This window comes from Myotis davidii, unplaced genomic scaffold, assembly GCF_000327345.1.
Source record: "Myotis davidii unplaced genomic scaffold, ASM32734v1 scaffold2641, whole genome shotgun sequence".
NCBI classification, from domain to species: Eukaryota; Metazoa; Chordata; class Mammalia; order Chiroptera; family Vespertilionidae; genus Myotis; species Myotis davidii.
Window position 1 is genome coordinate 75,459 of NW_006291187.1, and position 17,485 is coordinate 92,943.

The 17,485-nt window shown below is 40.6% G+C and overlaps 1 protein-coding gene across 1 annotated transcript in view; it reads right to left on the reverse strand.

Moving 5' to 3' along the window:
- Positions 1-4,034: 4,034 nt before the first annotated feature.
- Positions 4,035-17,485, reverse strand: part of NLRP3 (NLR family, pyrin domain containing 3) — a 56,180-nt gene continuing 42,729 nt past the window's right edge. Inside the window, exons 8-10 of the mRNA XM_006764315.2 lie at positions 8,985-9,155; positions 8,086-8,256; positions 4,035-4,548 (exon numbers count right to left, since the gene is read on the reverse strand). Coding sequence (XP_006764378.1) covers positions 4,449-4,548; positions 8,086-8,256; positions 8,985-9,155 — 442 coding nt within the window. The 3' untranslated portion in view covers positions 4,035-4,448. The remainder of the gene's footprint in view (positions 4,549-8,085; positions 8,257-8,984; positions 9,156-17,485) is intronic.

Sequence of the window (17,485 nt, forward strand, 5' to 3'; positions counted from 1 at the left end):
AAATGGCCCTTCAATCCAGTCCCCCAGGGTTTCCTCAGGATGTGTAGATTCATCCTTTCCCTGCTGCATTCAAGACTGGGTTGGATGGACGGAGTCCCAGAGCTGGTTTCCTTCTCATCTCTCCCTATTCTGCTCCCCAGTTTCCACAAAAACCACCTTCCCCTGCAATCTTGGTGAGTGTTTTTAATTGAAAGATCCTATGCACTGGGTTTAGCAATTAAAATCAAGGAAGTTATAAAGACAAAGCAACCGTGCTGCCTCATGTCTTTCTCTACCCGACACTGCGCAGCCGGCATAGAACTTCAGGCTGCTTTTCTGGGCACAGTCTCCCATGGCTGTGGGCTTAAATCTAGAGTCCCCCACTACCAGCAGCCCTGTGGACTCCCTTCCACATTTCAGGGCTACACTGACCCCAAGGGCCTCGGATTTGGTGCAGTGCAGTCTCCCTCTGAGATTCTAGTCCCAGCTGCACACATTCTCCCTCCAGCCCGGATCCCAGATCCCACCTCTCTCCAGGTGATCTCTGACCTTTCTGTCCATGGATTGCCTCACCAGCTGTGTTTAATTCACCAGTTCTGGTGGATGTTATTTGATTCAGCTGTTTCTTTTATCTTCTCTGTGAGAAGGCACAGGACCAGTTTGTGTATTTGGCTGCCACCTTGTCTCCCCCTGGACAAACTTTTTAGGCACATGCAGTCAGGTAGACTTGAGTCTAGTGTTTGTGGGTTCACAGCTGTGGGTTCAATGCTTGTCCCTGGGCATTGTGGCTTTAGGGTTCCGGGAGGTATCCAACGTCTCCCCGGATGAAGGTAAGGCTGGGCTTCCGATCACAGCCAGTCTTCCCTTCAAGATGGTGTGGTCTCTGTGGCAGAGCTGGACACTCCAGGAGAGATTTCAGTGGTGGCAGAGGCTGCCTGGCCAGGGGAGCTTGGTCTGCCAGTCCCTGACAGTCCTGTGGAATATAACTGTCCCTCACTCTTAAATACACACACTCCCTGAACATCCATGCACTCTCCTTCTGCTCTCTCGGTCACTCACACTATCTTGCTGATTGCCGTCCCATCGGCCGCCATCTTGAATCTCCTCTGTCCACAGCTTTTTTATCCATTCATCTACTAATGAGCACTTGGGCTGTTTCTAAATCTTAGCTATTGTAAACTATAAACATAGGGTGTATATATTCTTTCTGATTGATGTCTTTGGGCTTTTGATTATATATTCCCAGAAGTGGAACTAACCGCTGGGTCAAACTGAAGTTCTATTTTTAAGTTTCTGAGGAAACTCCACACTGTTTTCCATAGAGGCTGCACCAATCTGCATTCCTACCAGTAGTGAACTAATGTTCCCTTTTCTCCACATACTTGCCAGCACTTGTTTGTTGATTTTGGGATCATAGTCATTCTGACAGGTGTGAGGTGACATCTTATTGTGCTTTTCATTTGCATTTCTCTGTTAATTAGTGACTTTGAACGTTTTTTCATGTGTTCTTGGTGTTCACCTCTTTTCTAATTGTTTCTTCTTTCTGGTTCTCTGGTTGAGTGGGGTTTTTGGCCTGTCTTCTAATTCACTGATTTGATCTTTGGCTTTCCTTAATCTCCTGTGCATTTCTTCCACTGTGTTCTTTATTAGTGCTATGCCAATCTTCATAGTTACTATGTATTTTCTCATGCTGTTTGAGCATCTTTGCCATCATTACTCTGAGCTCTATGTCTGATAAATTTCTCATCTCCATTTCATTTAGCTCTTTTTCTGGAGAATCCTCTTGTTCTTTCATTTTGTGGGGTATTTTTGTTTTTGTCTCCCCTTTTTGGCTGCCTATTTGCATTTGTGTCTATGTATTAGGTAGATTTGCTATTCCTCCCAATCTCTAGTGCAGAACAGTGTCAAAGGCTGTTTCTGTCTGGCCCTGAGTACCCTGTTTGGAGCTATCAGCAATTCATAGCTGTGGCTCCCTCTGCTGGGGCTGGATACCTTTGGAAGTGACCAAGATGTGCACTAGGGTCTGCTTTACCTAGCCCTCATCCCAGGATTAGTCAGGCAAAGATCCAAAGCCTCCAGAGCTCTTCCTCTGCCTGCAGTCTGATTGTCATTAGCCTTGATTAGCCTCAGGCTATTGACCACAGGGTCGGGTGAGAGTCTTCTAATAAGCTGGAGCAACTCCCTCCCCAGCCCCCACTCAGGGAGTTTAGTAATTGGAAGAATAGCAGAGCTGAATAAAAAGGACAAAAAATTGCCTGAATAGCAAAGTTCCACCACCAGAGAAAGAGTTCATCTGCAGCATAAAGGAATGACTCAACACAGTAAACCTGGGTGTCTGCCCTCCAAGTTCAATCCCCAAAGCCCCCAATCCTGGTTTCTGCTCATTTAGCTACAGTCCACTCTGCCTACCTCTGCTGGAGCCCAAGGTGAGTGGCTGCACACAAAATTTTGTGTTTTGGCCCTTTAAGATTGTGCCTGCATTTCCAGCAGTCTTTCCATGGCAGATAGCAATCTTGCTTTTCACAGCCAGATGTTATATGGGAACTTTTTTCAGTCTGGTGCTCTGGACTGGGGAACCCAGCTTGGGGTTTAGACTCAGAGTTTTCAGTGGGAACCTCCCACAGCTGAGATATCCCTATGGATCTTCAGCTGCTGTCTATGGGAGCCCAGCCAGAACTTTCACATCTCAGACCAGTCTCTAGGTCAGGGGTGGGCAACCCCTGGCACACGTGCCAAACATGGCATTCCAGTAACTTTTGCTGCCACACGAAACCCTCTCTTATAATCTTCCATTTACAATTCTTTACTTAATATTGACTTTTTTCTTTAAATCTATTTTCATCATCATATACTGTGTTTTTGTCACTCGAATGAATTTTATTATGTCTTCAAGCTTCTTCACATACATACCCCTTAAGAGATATCAAGTAGGTGTAACATATTCTCAAAAAATTAGGGTTGGCACACAGAAGAATTTTGAGCCAGAGATTTTGCTGGTTTTGGCACGCACTCACAAAAAGGTTGCCCACCCCTGGTTGCAAAAAGGTTCCCCTCCACTTTCCATTCTTGGGTAACAGGGTTCATGAAGTCCAACTAGTCTTCAGTTGAATTTTCTGGGCAGTTCTTCTTTATTTTAATTGTATTTCCAGTTTGGTCCTGGGAGAGTGTCAGTGTAGCTTCCACTTACTCCACCACCATTTTGGAATCCCTGATATCTAAGTGTTTTTAACTACATTTCATCTTCCATGTCAAGGTGTTTGTACCAGGGAGGCAGTCTGCAATAGATCACTTTGAGGAGATACAAAAATCAATATCTTGTTCAAAGTTACTTAAAGTGCTGGCCCTAGGCAAGATTAAGTGCACCTGACTATAAATCACGTATAGCTTCCTTTATAGAGAGAGTCTTATCATGGAAAAAAAAGTCAGCTTATCTAAAAAGCATACTTGATAATGTCATTGACTAACAATTTTGCCAAGTTCCTTATATCAACAGTCCATAGACCACACTTTGGGTAGCAGAGGTATGGATGGCTCATTTGACAGAGGAAGTAGTATTTCCATCCTGAATAATTCTATGTGGTTCAGAGTTGCCCCTTGTATAGAGAAACAATTATCAATGCTATGTAAAGTGTGGTAGATTAAGTGCTCTTGGTATGAAATAAATCCCAGATGATTTCTTATAATTAAAGGCAAAACACATTTTTTACATTCTATTTATGAGTATAGTATTCATCTACTCTCAAAACTTTAAATGATTTTCAACCACTTCTCCAACCAGAGCTGGCATTTCAATCTTCAGAGATTTTGTGAAGCGATTTTCTTTTACATTCATTACAATTGAATCATCTGGCAAAGAGATTTTTTAAATACATAAAGCAATTTATCTTTAGTTGTTTAGATAAATAAGTAAAAAGATCTCTAGGCACCCCATTTTAAAATTAAAGAAAGAAAGCAGCTTAACTCAATAAATACAACCGTTTCTATATTTTATGAATTTTCAACCAAATACGATAAACATGAATTTTTTATTAGAAAATATCACTGTTACAAAAAATAAATAAGTTGCTGCCACAAAATTACAACATAATATATAGTTGGCTCATTCTGTTATGGTCAGTTGAGAGAAAGATGACAAAAGTGAAAAGAACAAAAAAAAGAAAGAGATTTAGAAAGAGGACGAAAAGACAGAAAAAATGGTTTAGTAATGAGTTAGTTATATAAAGTCATCAAGAGGAACACATCCTCTGACTAAAATTCTATGATGAGAACCATATTATATGAATGATTTCATTCTCCCAAGGGTAAAGGAGATGCTCACATTCTCTCTGTAAAGGCACTACTGGCAAACTTTGCTCTCCCACACGGAACCAAAAGACCCGAGGAGCAGTGGTCTTAACCATGCTGGAGGAGTGCTTACTCATACTTGTCCACACTTGGATGGCTGGAATCTGGCAGCATTGCTTCCATCACTACTGAGAAGGTTCAAAGACAATGGTCAAATCGGGCTTTTCTTCTTGAAGTGTTTTTAATGCGCAGATTGTATCATAATTAAAATACATTTTACACAACCTATAAAAGCAAACAGAGAGCCTTGAGTTATGCTCTTCAAATGAACACTCAGAATTTTTGGCCTTAAAATATATCACCTCACTTCCCTTATTCTCACACACTTCTAAGCTCTCCAGTTCTGCACTTCATACCTAACATAGTTTATGTTATATTTATAACCTTCAAGTTTGAAAATGTTTGAACATATAATAAACATAAAGAGAATAGTATAATAAATTCCCATATAGCCGTTCAGCAGATTTGACAATTAATAGCTCATGGCCAGTCTTGTTTCAATTAAACACAGCATGTCACACATGTATAAATATTTCATGGTATAACACTAACTGAAGAAGATTTTTAAAAACATAATATAATGCCATTATTACAGTTTAAAAAGTTAACAATAATTCCTTAATATTAACATGTCTAATATGTTTAAATTTCCTCAACTGTCTGATAATTTTTACATTATGTTTATTTAATCAAAAGCCATATAAAGTCCACATGTTGCAATTGCTTGGTAGGCCTCCCATTTCCTCTTTGACTTGAATTCTTTCTCCTCTTTTCCTTGCCACTCAAATGAGAAATCATACCATTTGTCCTGCATCATTTTTAAGAATCTTGATTTGATTGTATTGTGAATTGAATGTATATGTTCCTCCAAAATTTCTATGTTGAAGCCCTAACCCTCAGTGTTATGGTATTTGGATATGATGCCTTTAGAATCTAATTAGGGTTAGATGAGTTCACTGGGATAGGTTCTCACAATAGGATTAGTGTTCTTATAGGAAGAGCTACCAGAGTGTTCTCTCTCTCTGTCATGTGATGGCAGCACAAGGGTGCCATCTGACAGCTCAGAAGAGAGCTTTCACCAGAAACTGAATCAGCAGATCTTGGACTTTCCTTCCTCCAGAACTGTGAGAAATAAATGTCTGTTCTTTAAGGCACCCAAGCTATGATATTTTTTTTTATGGCAGCCAAGCTGACAAGAGAGGTTGAGTGCATCTATGGACTCTCAAGTCTGTTTTGAGCCTGTCCTTTGTCCCAGAATGCCCTACAGAACTTGCTCAGTGATCCCACATACAGCAATGTCCCAGCTCATCCTGACCAATTTCTTCTTTTGTTCCTCTATTTCTCTTAGCTCTGAGAATTTTGGCTTTTCCTGTGTTGGCACAAGGATGCAATGCTGATTCAAACTTTTATTTATTCAAACCTGCATTTCAGTTCAATTCTCAGCCTTGAAGTAATAGAAAAGGGTAGAAGTCCCTGAGCTAATAGAATTCATATTCTTGGGGGAGGGTATCTATACTAATAAAAGCCTAGGTAGCCCTCGCGCCCTCATGTGATGCCCTCACATCATCACAAGATGGCCACCCTCATGTTGTCACAAGATGGCTGCCCCAATATGGCCACCCCCATGTCATCACAAGATGGTCGCCACAAGATGACCAGAAAGGTAAGGCAGTTGGGGACGACCAGGCCAGCTGGTGAGGGCAGTTGGGGGCCATCAGGCTGGCAGGGGAACAGTTAGGTGGTGATCAGGCTGGCAGGTAGACAAGCAGTTAGGAGCCAGCAGTCCCAGATTTTGAGAGGGATGTCTGACTGCCAATGTAGGCCCGATCCCTGCAGAGGTCCCATATTGGAGAGGGAGCAGGCCGGGCTGAGGGACGCCCACCCCCCCATGCATGAATTTCATGTACCAGGCCTCTAGTAGACAATAAATATACAAGAAAATAACATATATGATGGTGATCAACATTATGGAGGGGAATATGAAGAGAAGAGGAAATAGCATGCTGGCCTGATGCTTTCAATAGGATGGCAAGAAACACACAGAGGAAGATCTTTAAGAAGATAATTTAAGGATGTATGAGAACAAGGCATATGTATATCAAAAAATGAGAGAGTTCCAGGCAGAGGAAACACCAAGTGCAAAAGTCCAGAGAATACAGTGTTTAAGTGAAACAGTGTGAAAGGAGCAGAAGGAACAGAGTTAGGAGAAGATGAATTTGCAGAAGCAGCAGGCTGAGATCACAGAGGGTTTTAAGCTCTGCCATGAGTTTATAGCTCTCACTTTGAATATGATAGGCAGTCACTGGAGCATGTTGATAGGAGTGAGTCCTGTTTTAGTTGTACCCTCCATCTTCTATGGTAATCAAAATAAATGCAGAGTAGCCTGGCAGAATGCCACCATAGCAATCCATACAAGAAATTATGGTGGCTTGAACCAAGGTAAGAACCATAAAGCTGGGAAGAAGTGGACAATGAGTGGGCATGCTGTGGAAGCAGAGCTTACAGGACATGCTGATGGAGTGGATATGCATAAGGAAGAAGAAGCATCAATGGTGACATCTGGATGACAGTTACCATTGGTTGAGAGAGGGAAGAAGCAAGTTTCAGGCAGAGTGGAATAGCACAGACTTGGATTTAAACATGTGAAATTTGGGAGCCTTATTAGACACCCAAGCGTAAATGTCAGATAAGCATTTGGACATGGTATTATGGAGATATAAATTGGAGGTACAACTCATATGTAGTAAAACCAGAAGACTAAATGATATGAACAAGGGAGAAAATGTAGAGAAGGAAAATTAGGCAATGGGTGAGTCCCAGAGATTCAGCATGTAAAGGTCAGAGCAATGAGAAGCAAAAAAGAAGACTGAGCAGAGATGACCAATAAAGTAGGAGAAAACGCAGAGGAGAGTATGATGCCTCTAAAGCCAAGTGAGGGAAACATCTTCTTTGGGGAGTATGATCCCCGGGGATGACTGAAGTCTGACACTAACAGGAAGCTCTTACTACAAAAATAATGAGTATATCAGTAGTATCCTGGTGATGGAAGGGAGTCAATTGTTTCAATATACTTCATTGGCTGGATTTTATGGTATTTCTCATCTGCATGTTTCTGGATCATGCTTTTCCCATTTATAAATACTCAAAAACAAGATCAACAGCATCCCTCTATACTAATACCTTTGCAATAAGGCTGAACCATAGATAGGTCTAGTTCTATTGAGTCCAAGCCCCTGCATAGAAATATAGTTCCATTTGGCTGCTTCCATTAGACTGTACATTTCTTTTAGGAATATGGATGGAAAGTGTTTTCATACCCAACTGAACTTTGAATATTCTAAATATCTGAATGAAGTTGAATGTATCATGACTCATCTACCCAATTTTGAAAATATCTTTGCCATATCCGGTTTGGCTCAGTGGATAGAGTGTTGACCTGTGGACCAAAGGGTCCCGGGTTTGATTCTGGCTCCTCCCCGGTCCCTAGTCAGGGCTCATGCAGGAGGCAAACAATTTCTTTCACATTGATATTTCTCTCTGTTTTTCCCTCTCTCTTCCACTCTCTCTAAAAGATCACTGGAAAAATATCCTTGGGTAAGGATTAACAACAACAACAAAAACGAACAACAACAAACATATCTGTAATACCTGGACCAGGCCCAACTTCACCCTGAGTGCAAAAGAACCATCTTGGATTTTGCTGGCCTACTTTTCCTTAGAACTTGGAGCCCTGCCCCTCACATGTCTGAGGAGAGCACTTACTGAAGTCTTTTTAGGAGGCAGCCTTGTTGTTTCAGCACTTCACAGAACAGCATGACCCCCAGATCACCCAAGTCATTGTTGCCCAGGTTCAGCTGCCGCAGGCTCTGGTTGGAGGTCAGAAGTGTGGAAAGATCCCAGCAGCAGTGTGAGGAGAGACTGCAATTGTCTAGTCTGCAAGAAAGAGAATGATTCAAAGAAAATATTCCTTTCCCTTCCTCCAGGTCTCCCAGATCTTAGCCTGTAATATTTCAAACAAAGAAAAAGTGCTGGATAAACAAGCTTGGAATAATTATGTGTCATGACTATTCTTCTCTTCTTTTCAGATAAGAGTATTTTTCCAGTCTACTGGATTATCCAGATCCAATTAGCAATAGCACTTTCTGAATTGATGTTTCCTAAATTCTGTCTCCTCCCAAAATTCCTTAAAATACAAGAGCCATGCCACCCCCATTCTTTTGTTGTGGAGAGATTTGTGGTGAAAGGGACTCATCTTTACCTTTATATCATCTAGAACAGCCGTGGGCAAACTACGGCCCGCGGGCCGGATCCAGCCCATTTGAAATGAATAAAACTAAAAAAAAAAAGACCGTACCCTTTTATGTAATGATGTTTACTTTGAATTTATATTAGTTCACACAAACACTCCATCCATGCTTTTGTCCCGGCCCTCCGGTACAGTTTAAGAATCCATTATGGCCCTCGAGTCAAAAAGTTTGCCCACCCCTGATCTAGAAGTAGAATTCTTCCCAGTCCCTCGATTCTGTAATAAGCCAAACCCTCAGAGGACAACACTTCTTAGATACAGATTATCTCATCATCACTTCTCTATATACCCTTCCTCTTACCCACTATGTATTCTGACATCTCAGGTTGTTCCACAATATCACTTTAACACTTACTCCAACATCTGAAGCTTGCAGTTGGGGTGCAAGAGTCCCTTACACAGTAACTTCACCCCCATGTCTCCAAGAGCATTACCCCGTAGGTAAAGGTGTGTGAGATTCTGGTTGCCACTGAGCACTGAGGATAGAGCTGGACAACAAACTGACGTAAGGCCTGACTTCACCAACCTGTAGAAGAAATGGGAAGAAAACTCCTCAATGTCCAGCCTTCCTTGGACATTTGCACAACTATCTCACCACAGGAACCTCATCTTATCTGAAGAGCTGCATCCTCCAACATAAAGGCCAGAAGCTAGAATCACAGATATAACCCAAGGAAAGCACAAATCTCTGTTTCTGGCCCCATAAAAGAGACAAATTATGGTCTCAGCAGATATCTTGCTGGGATCAGTGGAAAAGTCAGAGTGAAAACAAACTGAGCCAGATTGACTTCACAGTCCTCTTCTTTCTTACACATATTCCTTCTGGCCGTGCATGCTTCTCATAAAGACATCTCAGGCCATCCCACAACATTGCAGAAACCTGCCTTATTTGATTCTTATATCAACCAGGAAAGGTGGCACTGCAACTGTATTACAGGAGACAGATTAGAAATTTGAGTGTCATCAAATTATGTGTTTCTCTTAAGGTTCAAGAACAAGTGTATGATGGAGAGGAAACCCAGACTTAAGCCTTTTGAAGTCATCCCCTATCTGTTGCCCCATCTGTCCATGTCATGCTGCACTATAAGGCACTCCTTGGAACATAAAGCATTACATTCAGTGAAATTAATGTTTTTTATGTACTATTTTTGGGTCAAGTGAGCTTACTTTCTTACCCAACAAGAGCAGGGGCCTCTGAATAGAGAGCTCTATCTCTCCTGCATAGAATTTCAGAGGGTGATATACAGTATATAGGAAGGCACAGATACTAGGCCTTCAACAAGTCCTTGATTAAAGAGCATATCATGCAATCATATTTATTTCTGCTAGAATTCTTAACCATCACATGTTTTTAAGCTCTAAAGAGTCTTAGAATCAGGAAAAATAGAAACACAGAAAGAAGTAATTCAGACGGTGTAGCATGAACAGATGACCTAAAGGAAGCATAAGTACTTACCTACCCACTGTCTTCATCTTCCCATGAATCAGAATGAAAAAGACAGAGTAAGCAAGATGAAGAGGGAAACAAAGCCCAAGAGGGACAAGTAGAAACAAGGCAAGTTTCAAGTAGCTTCTGGTACATTTTATCTCTAATTAAGAATTTCATCTCAGGATCCTCAGTGAATATGCAGAAGGGATTTGCAGGCTTGCTGCCTATTATAGACCTAATGTTTGTATCCTCCAAAATTCATGTTAAATTTGTAGCTCCCAATGTGATGGCATTATGAGGTGGAGTCTTTGAGAGATTTGATTAGGTCTTGAGGGTGGAGCTGTCATGATGGGATTAGTGCCCTTATAATAGAGATCCATGAGCACTTTCACTCCTATGCTACATGATGGCACAGTGAGAAGGTGACTGCAAGCCAGAAAGAGTCCTCACCAGGAACCAGATCTATAGGAGCCTTGATCTTGTGCTTCTGGCCTCTGTAACTGTGAAAAATAAATATTTTTTGTTTAAGTAACCAAGTCTATGGTATTTTTTTTTTTTTTTTTTTTTTTTTAAAAAAAAGTTTTTTTTAAAACCTGGCACAGGAAAGCAGTGACATTCTACATGAGCCAGAGAGATATCGATCGGTTGCTTCCCAATCTGGAATTGAACCTGCAATCTAGAAATGTGCTTGACCAGGAATCAAAACCATGACCGTTTGGTGCATGGGATGACACTCTAACCAACTGAGCCACACTGGACAGGGCTATGGTATTTTTGTGTCACAGCTCAAACAGTCTAATATGTTGGCAAAGATGAAGAACATGCCAGAAGACTGGAGGCAGACATCAAAAAAGAAAAGAATATTTTGAAAGTTATAGAATGGCAAATATTATCAGTATATCCACAAAAAGACTAGAAGGGATTTGAAACAGATGTTTGAGGAGCACAGTGAAGTGGCAGCAGTCACAATCAGATGGTGATGTTCTGCTAAGAATAAGTCACATCTGAATGATCAAAATGTTAGTAAGCACTGAGACTGAGTGATGGGTGCATATCATGTAACAAAATGCTTAGACAATCAAACAATCGAGACCTACCAACCAATATATTAGTACTAGATTAGAAGAATGTAACTAACATTGTGTATTTTGATTTCAACCAATCCATTCAACTCAGTGCCACATTTACTGAGCACTGTCAATGTAAAAAACATTCAAACCTATAGAGAATTTTTGTGAGTTTATTTGAGCCAAACTGTCAACAATTGCAGGAAGCAAAATCTCAATGGATTGAGATAATGCTCCAGAGAATGGCAGTTCTGCACCTTATTTTATACATTACAATCAAAAGCAAAGACAAAGTGGGTTACATGAAATTCATTGGTGATAAATTAGGAAAGTGGGAGAAAGCAAAGTGGGAGGGGAGAGGAGAAACATCTAGGATTGGATGAAAAGTAAAATTATAGACACATACACCTTTTACATAGGTGGGTATAAGATAGTTAGCAGTTAACTATTAACATAATAAAAATAACGTGAGAGGATTTATGGTCTGCCCTGGTGCATTGGTTATCTGAGGGGTCTGGGAAAAGGGAGTTACCCTGACAAACCAAAGGAATGTTATCTTAGATGCAAAAGATAATGAGATAGACTTAGTTAAGCTTGGCTCAGTGGCTGAGCATTGACCTATGAACTGTGATGTCACAGTTCAATGCCAGGTCAGGACATATGCCTGGGTTGAAGGCTCAATCCCCAGTGTGGGGTGTTCAGGAGACAGCCAATCAATTATTCTCTCTTATCATTGATGTTTCTATCTCTCTCTCCCTCTCCCTTCCTCTCTGAAATCAATAAAAAATATATATTTTTAAAAGATAAAGGCTGACTTTTGTCAGGGAAGATTCTAGACTAGGACATGACTACCTGCTATAACTGCTAGCAGTTAAAAAGTTAATTGCAGATCATCCTTTGTGGTGACTTTAGGTCTCTGAGTTTGTAAGGCCACCACACAGGCCTTTCCTGAGCTTGTCAGGTTAGCATATGGCCCCTTTTCACCCACAACACAGATATCTTGTCATCTACCATATTAAGTTAAATCATTGTGTGTGTTTTAATTTTAATAATGATATATCTTGGTGTCACAAAAATGACTCACAAAGAAAACTGAAGAAGGTTTTACATTTGTTGAATATTTACTATGTACTTGGCTATGATGATGACTTAACAAGATTATCTCACTGAATTATTACTAAACCAAGTCACAGCTGTTGTTTTTATCAGTATTTTTAAATGGAGAAAAAACAGAAGCTGAAAGTACTTAAAGAATAAGATAGAGATTCCTAGAATGATGGTGGTGGTGGAAGAGTAAGGGTAACCCTCCAAGCAAAAGGAAAATAGTATGCAGGGGTGAGGAAAGATGGAAGAGCAGGTGAGGCTCTTAGAACTAAAAATGAATCCAATATAACTCAAAATAGAATGGAAGGTGTGATAGGAAAAAGGGCAGAAGCAACAATCTAGAGGTGGTCAAGGTAAGGTGTGCCAAGGTAAGATATACCAACTTTACTCTGACTTCAAAACAGAACTTTTGAAGGTACTTTAAGCAATAACTCAATGTTATGAAATTTTCATTTGAAAGCGCCCTCTATTGTTATGTAAAAGATAGATGAGAGGTAGGGGGAACTGAAAGTGTTTTTAAAAATTAGAATTGTTCTTTCTTTACTGGCTAATCAGCCTCCTGGAAAGTCCCACTATTAAAAAAGGCAGTAAGTAGTGGGCAAGAACAGGACAAAGGGTAGGGTGGGGAGTGAGTTACAAAAGTTAAAGAATCTTGTAAAAGCTCAATGTATGAGGTATAATATTGAGGTAAAGAGACAGTGGCCTAAAGTTCAAGAATAGAAAATTTGACTATATCTAACAAAATATAAACATGCATAAAGTTGTATATACAAATATGCTTTTGTTAGGGACAAAAATAGAATATTGGGATTAGCTATAGTTATAAGAAATATTAATCATGCTCTGTTAACTGAGATTGCCTTATTCTGATTAAAGAAAGGACATTCTAATCTGACTGGGAGTTGTATGACCCTGGGTCCCGGGAGTCAACTTTGGACCTGCCAGTCAATCTTGGACCTGGGAGTCAACTTTGGAATGTGTCCATTCTCATTCAAGAACTGCCTATTATCATGGAAAGATTAACAACCTTGTTGTCTAAACAATGGAGTTCCACCCCAGCCTGCATTGCCTACTTCCCCATGCCTGTAATTCCTACTTCCCCGTGTAATCTTTATCCTACCCAATATAAGTACCTGGCGTATGGCGGGGGATGAGAGGGTAGAGAGCAGATTTTTGTGGGTGACCTATTGCTCTCTCATACTACCAGCAGTATTGAAATACATTCTCATATACGATTCAACCCTGTCTCTTCTCTGATGAATTGGCTCAAGTAGTGACAGGCAGCCCAGACTCATTGATTGTCCAGTTTCACTTTTGTCAGAGTTCTTTGTAATAGTGAAAAAGTAAAAATGAATCCAAAGTTTCATCTTTCAATGAGTAGCTAAATAAATTGCTATGATACATACTATGAAATGTTATGTCCAAATCTGTAGATCTGAACATTCAAACATAGTATTGTATTCATAATAAATTTAAAAGTCATATCATAGGAAAGCATTCACATTATGATTCCAGTTTTGACAGAGAAATAGAATCTTATGGGTTTAATTGTGCCCCCCTCAAAAAAACTTCATATCTTAAATTCCTAGTCCCCAGTACTTCAGAATGTGACTTTATTTAGAAATAGGGTCACTGAAGATGTAATTAGTTATGATGAAGTCATATCCAATATGAATGGTGTTTATATAAAAAGGGAAAATTTGGACACAAAGAAAGACAAACATCATGTAGTGATGAAGGCTCAGACTGAGGTGATGCATCTACAAGCCAAGGAATGCTAAAGATCACCAGAAAACCACCAAGAGCTGGAAGCAAAGCAAGAAGCAAATTTTTCAAACCAGCCTCAGAAGGAACCAATGCTGCCAATATCTTGGACTTTTAGTCTTCACTACTGAAAGACAATAAATTTCAGTTGAGAACATTCTATACAACAATGGCAAAGTAGACATTTTTCACAAGTGCACATGAAACATTTGCTGCAATAGGTAAGTTAGGGCACATGAAAAGTTTTAGAAAATTCAAGAAAACTTGAAATCATACCGTGTATCCTCCCTGACTACAATGGTATGAAACTAGAAACCAATAACACAAAGAAAATGGGAAAATTCAAGAATACAAGAAAATTAAACAACACTCTCCTGAGTAACCAATTGGTCAAAGAAGATATTACAGGGAAAATAAAATAGTATCTTGAAACAAACAAAAAATTAAAACACTATATGCCGAGAGACTCCAAAATGGCAGAGGCGTAAGTGGATGCTACACTGACACACTCCCAGGACCAAACTGGAATTACAACTAAAATATAGAAAAAACATCCTGAATAATCAACTGAGGACTAGCTGGAGACAACCTTGATAACCAAGGATGTAAAGTGAAGATCAAATAGAGACTGGTATGAAGTGTGGGGGCCTGAAAGGGCTGGCTGGGCTCCCACAGAGAAGAATTAAAGTTCCAGAGGTATATCTCAGAGCTGGGAGGTTCTCAGCCCAGGGAACCAGAACTGAGAAAGGTAACTATATAACATCTGGTTGTGAGAAGCAGTAGGGTTGCTGTCTGCCAGCCAGATTGCTGGAAATGCAGACTCAATCTTAAAGGGCTAGTGCACAAAATTTTATGTGTAACCACTCACCTTGGGCTCTGGCGGAGTGGACTGGAGCTATGTAAGCAGAAGCCAGGGTTGAGAGCTCTGGGGTTAGATCTCAGAAGGCAACCAACCAGTTTCCTTTGCTGAGTCATTTTCTCACACTGCAGAGGACGTATTTCTCTGGTGGATCTATGCTATCCAGGGAATTTTTGCCTGCGAAGGAAGGCAGTTGCCCCACCCTATTGGAAAACCTCTTGCACTACCTAGGGGAGTTTCTGAGGCCCATTAACAGACTAAGAATAACAATCAGCCTGCAGGCAGAAGCAATTGCCCAACCCTGTTGAAAAACCTTTCAACCCACTCTGTGGTCAATAGCCTGAGGCTATTCAAGACTGAATAAAATGAGACTTCATGCAGAGGTGGACCTCTGGAGGCTTTGAGTCTTTGCCTGATCTAATTCGGGGCCTGGGGCTAGGAAAAGCACACTTTGATGCACATCTTAGTGCTTTCCAAAGGCACCCAGCCCCAGCAGAGGGAGCCACAAGCTGCAGATTGCTGATAGCTCTAAACATGGTACACAAGGCCAGTCAAAAACAGCATCTGACACTGTTCTGCACTAGAGAATGGGAGGCATAGCACATCTATCTAATACATAGTCACAAATCCAAAGAGGAGCCCAAAAGGGGAGACAAAAACAACTCCCAAATGAAAGAGCAAGAGAATTCTCCAGAAGAAGAGCTAAATGAAATGGAGATAAGAAATTTATCAGACATAGAGTTCAGAATAATGACGGCAAAAATTCTTAACAGCATGAGAAAAGATATAGTAACTATGAAGGATGACATAGAACTATATAAAGAACAGTGAAAGAAATACACAGCAGATTAAGGAAAGCCGAGGATTGGATCAGTGAACTAGAACACAGGGTCGAAAAATCACTCAATCAGAGAACTAAAAAACAACAACAAGCAATTAAAAAACAGGAGAACAACTTAAGGTAGCTGTGGGGCAACATGAAACATATCAATATTTGTATAAGAGGTGTGCCGGAAGGGGAAGAAAGTGAGCAAGGGATAGAGAATGTGTTTGAATAAATAATGGCAGAAAACTTCCCTATCCTGGTGAAGGAAAAAGTAACACAAATTCAGGAGGCACAGAGAACCCCAAGAAAGAAAGACCCAAATAGGCCCACACCCAAACACATCATAATTAAAATGCCAAACATTAAAGACAAACAGAGAATCTTAAAGGCAGGGAGAGAAAAGCAATTGGTTACCTACAAAGAAGCTCTCATATGGCTGTCATTTTTCATCAGCCCAGAAGGGAATTGCATGAAGTGTTCAAGATAATGAAAAGCAAGGATCTGAAACCAGGATTTCTATATACAACAAAGCTATCATTCAAAATAGAGGTGAAATAATTTTTTTTTAAAAGGCTAAAGGCCAAAACTGGTTTGGCTCAGTGGATAGAGTGTCAGCCTGAGGACTGAAGGGTCCCAGGTTCGATTCCGGTCAAGGGCATGTATCTGGGTTGCGGGCACATCCCCAGTGGGAGATGTGCAGGAGGCAGCTGATCGATGTTTCTCTCTCATTGATGTTTCTAGCTCTCTATCTCTCTCCCTTCCTCTCTGTAAAAAATCAATAAAATATATTTTTAAAAAAATAAAAATAATAAAAATAAAAAGGCTAAAGGAGTTTGTCACCATTACACCAGCACTGCAAGAAATGCTAAAGGGGCTGCTAGGATTTCTATATACAACAAAGCTATCATTCAAAATAGAGGTGAAATAATTTTTTTTTAAAAAGCTAAAGGCCAAAACTGGTTTGGCTCAGTGGATAGAGTGTCAGCCTGAGGACTGAAGGGTCCCAGGTTCGATTCCAGTCAAGGGCATGTATCTGGGTTGCGGGCACATCCCCAGTGGGAGATGTGCAGGAGGCAGCTGATCGATGTTTCTCTCTCATTGATGTTTCTAGCTCTCTATCTCTCTCCCTTCCTCTCTGTAAAAAAATCAATAAAATATGTTTAAAAAACAAAACACGAAAACCCAGCAGGAGGGGGGATAAGGACACAATCTCATTTTAAATTGTAGGTGTCCCCCAAAAATGTATGCACACACTTTGAATAATTATAAAGTACATTTCACTTTCATTTAATAGGTATTGGCTATTAAAGTGTGTATATATTTTGGGGGGACACCCTGTATTATGCAGCAAGAGAAGAGACTGGTGGTTGCCAGAGGCAGGGGTGGGGAGATAGGTTGAATGAGTGAAGGGGTTCAAAAGGTTCAAATTTCCAGTTAACAAATAAATTGGTCATGGCTATGCAATCTACAGAAATGGAACTATCTACACTAACAAAAGAGAAAGATGCAAATTAACCATCACTCCACCACTCCACTACACCCACCAGCCAATCAGGAGCAAGTATGAAAATTAACCCAACTAAGATGGCATTGACCATGGAGCTGGAGTGAGCAGGAAGCTTGGGTTGCCCCCGGAAATGGAGGAAGCCAAGCTTCCTGCCTGCCCTGGTTGGCCCTGTGCTCCGCTCAAAGCTACAAAGTTTCAATTATAGAAGATAAATAAATCCCAGACACCTGCTTCCAGCCCACCCTGGCCTTCGCTCAAGGAGGAACTGAAAAAAAAAGGAGAGGCTGGGAGCTTGGGGCG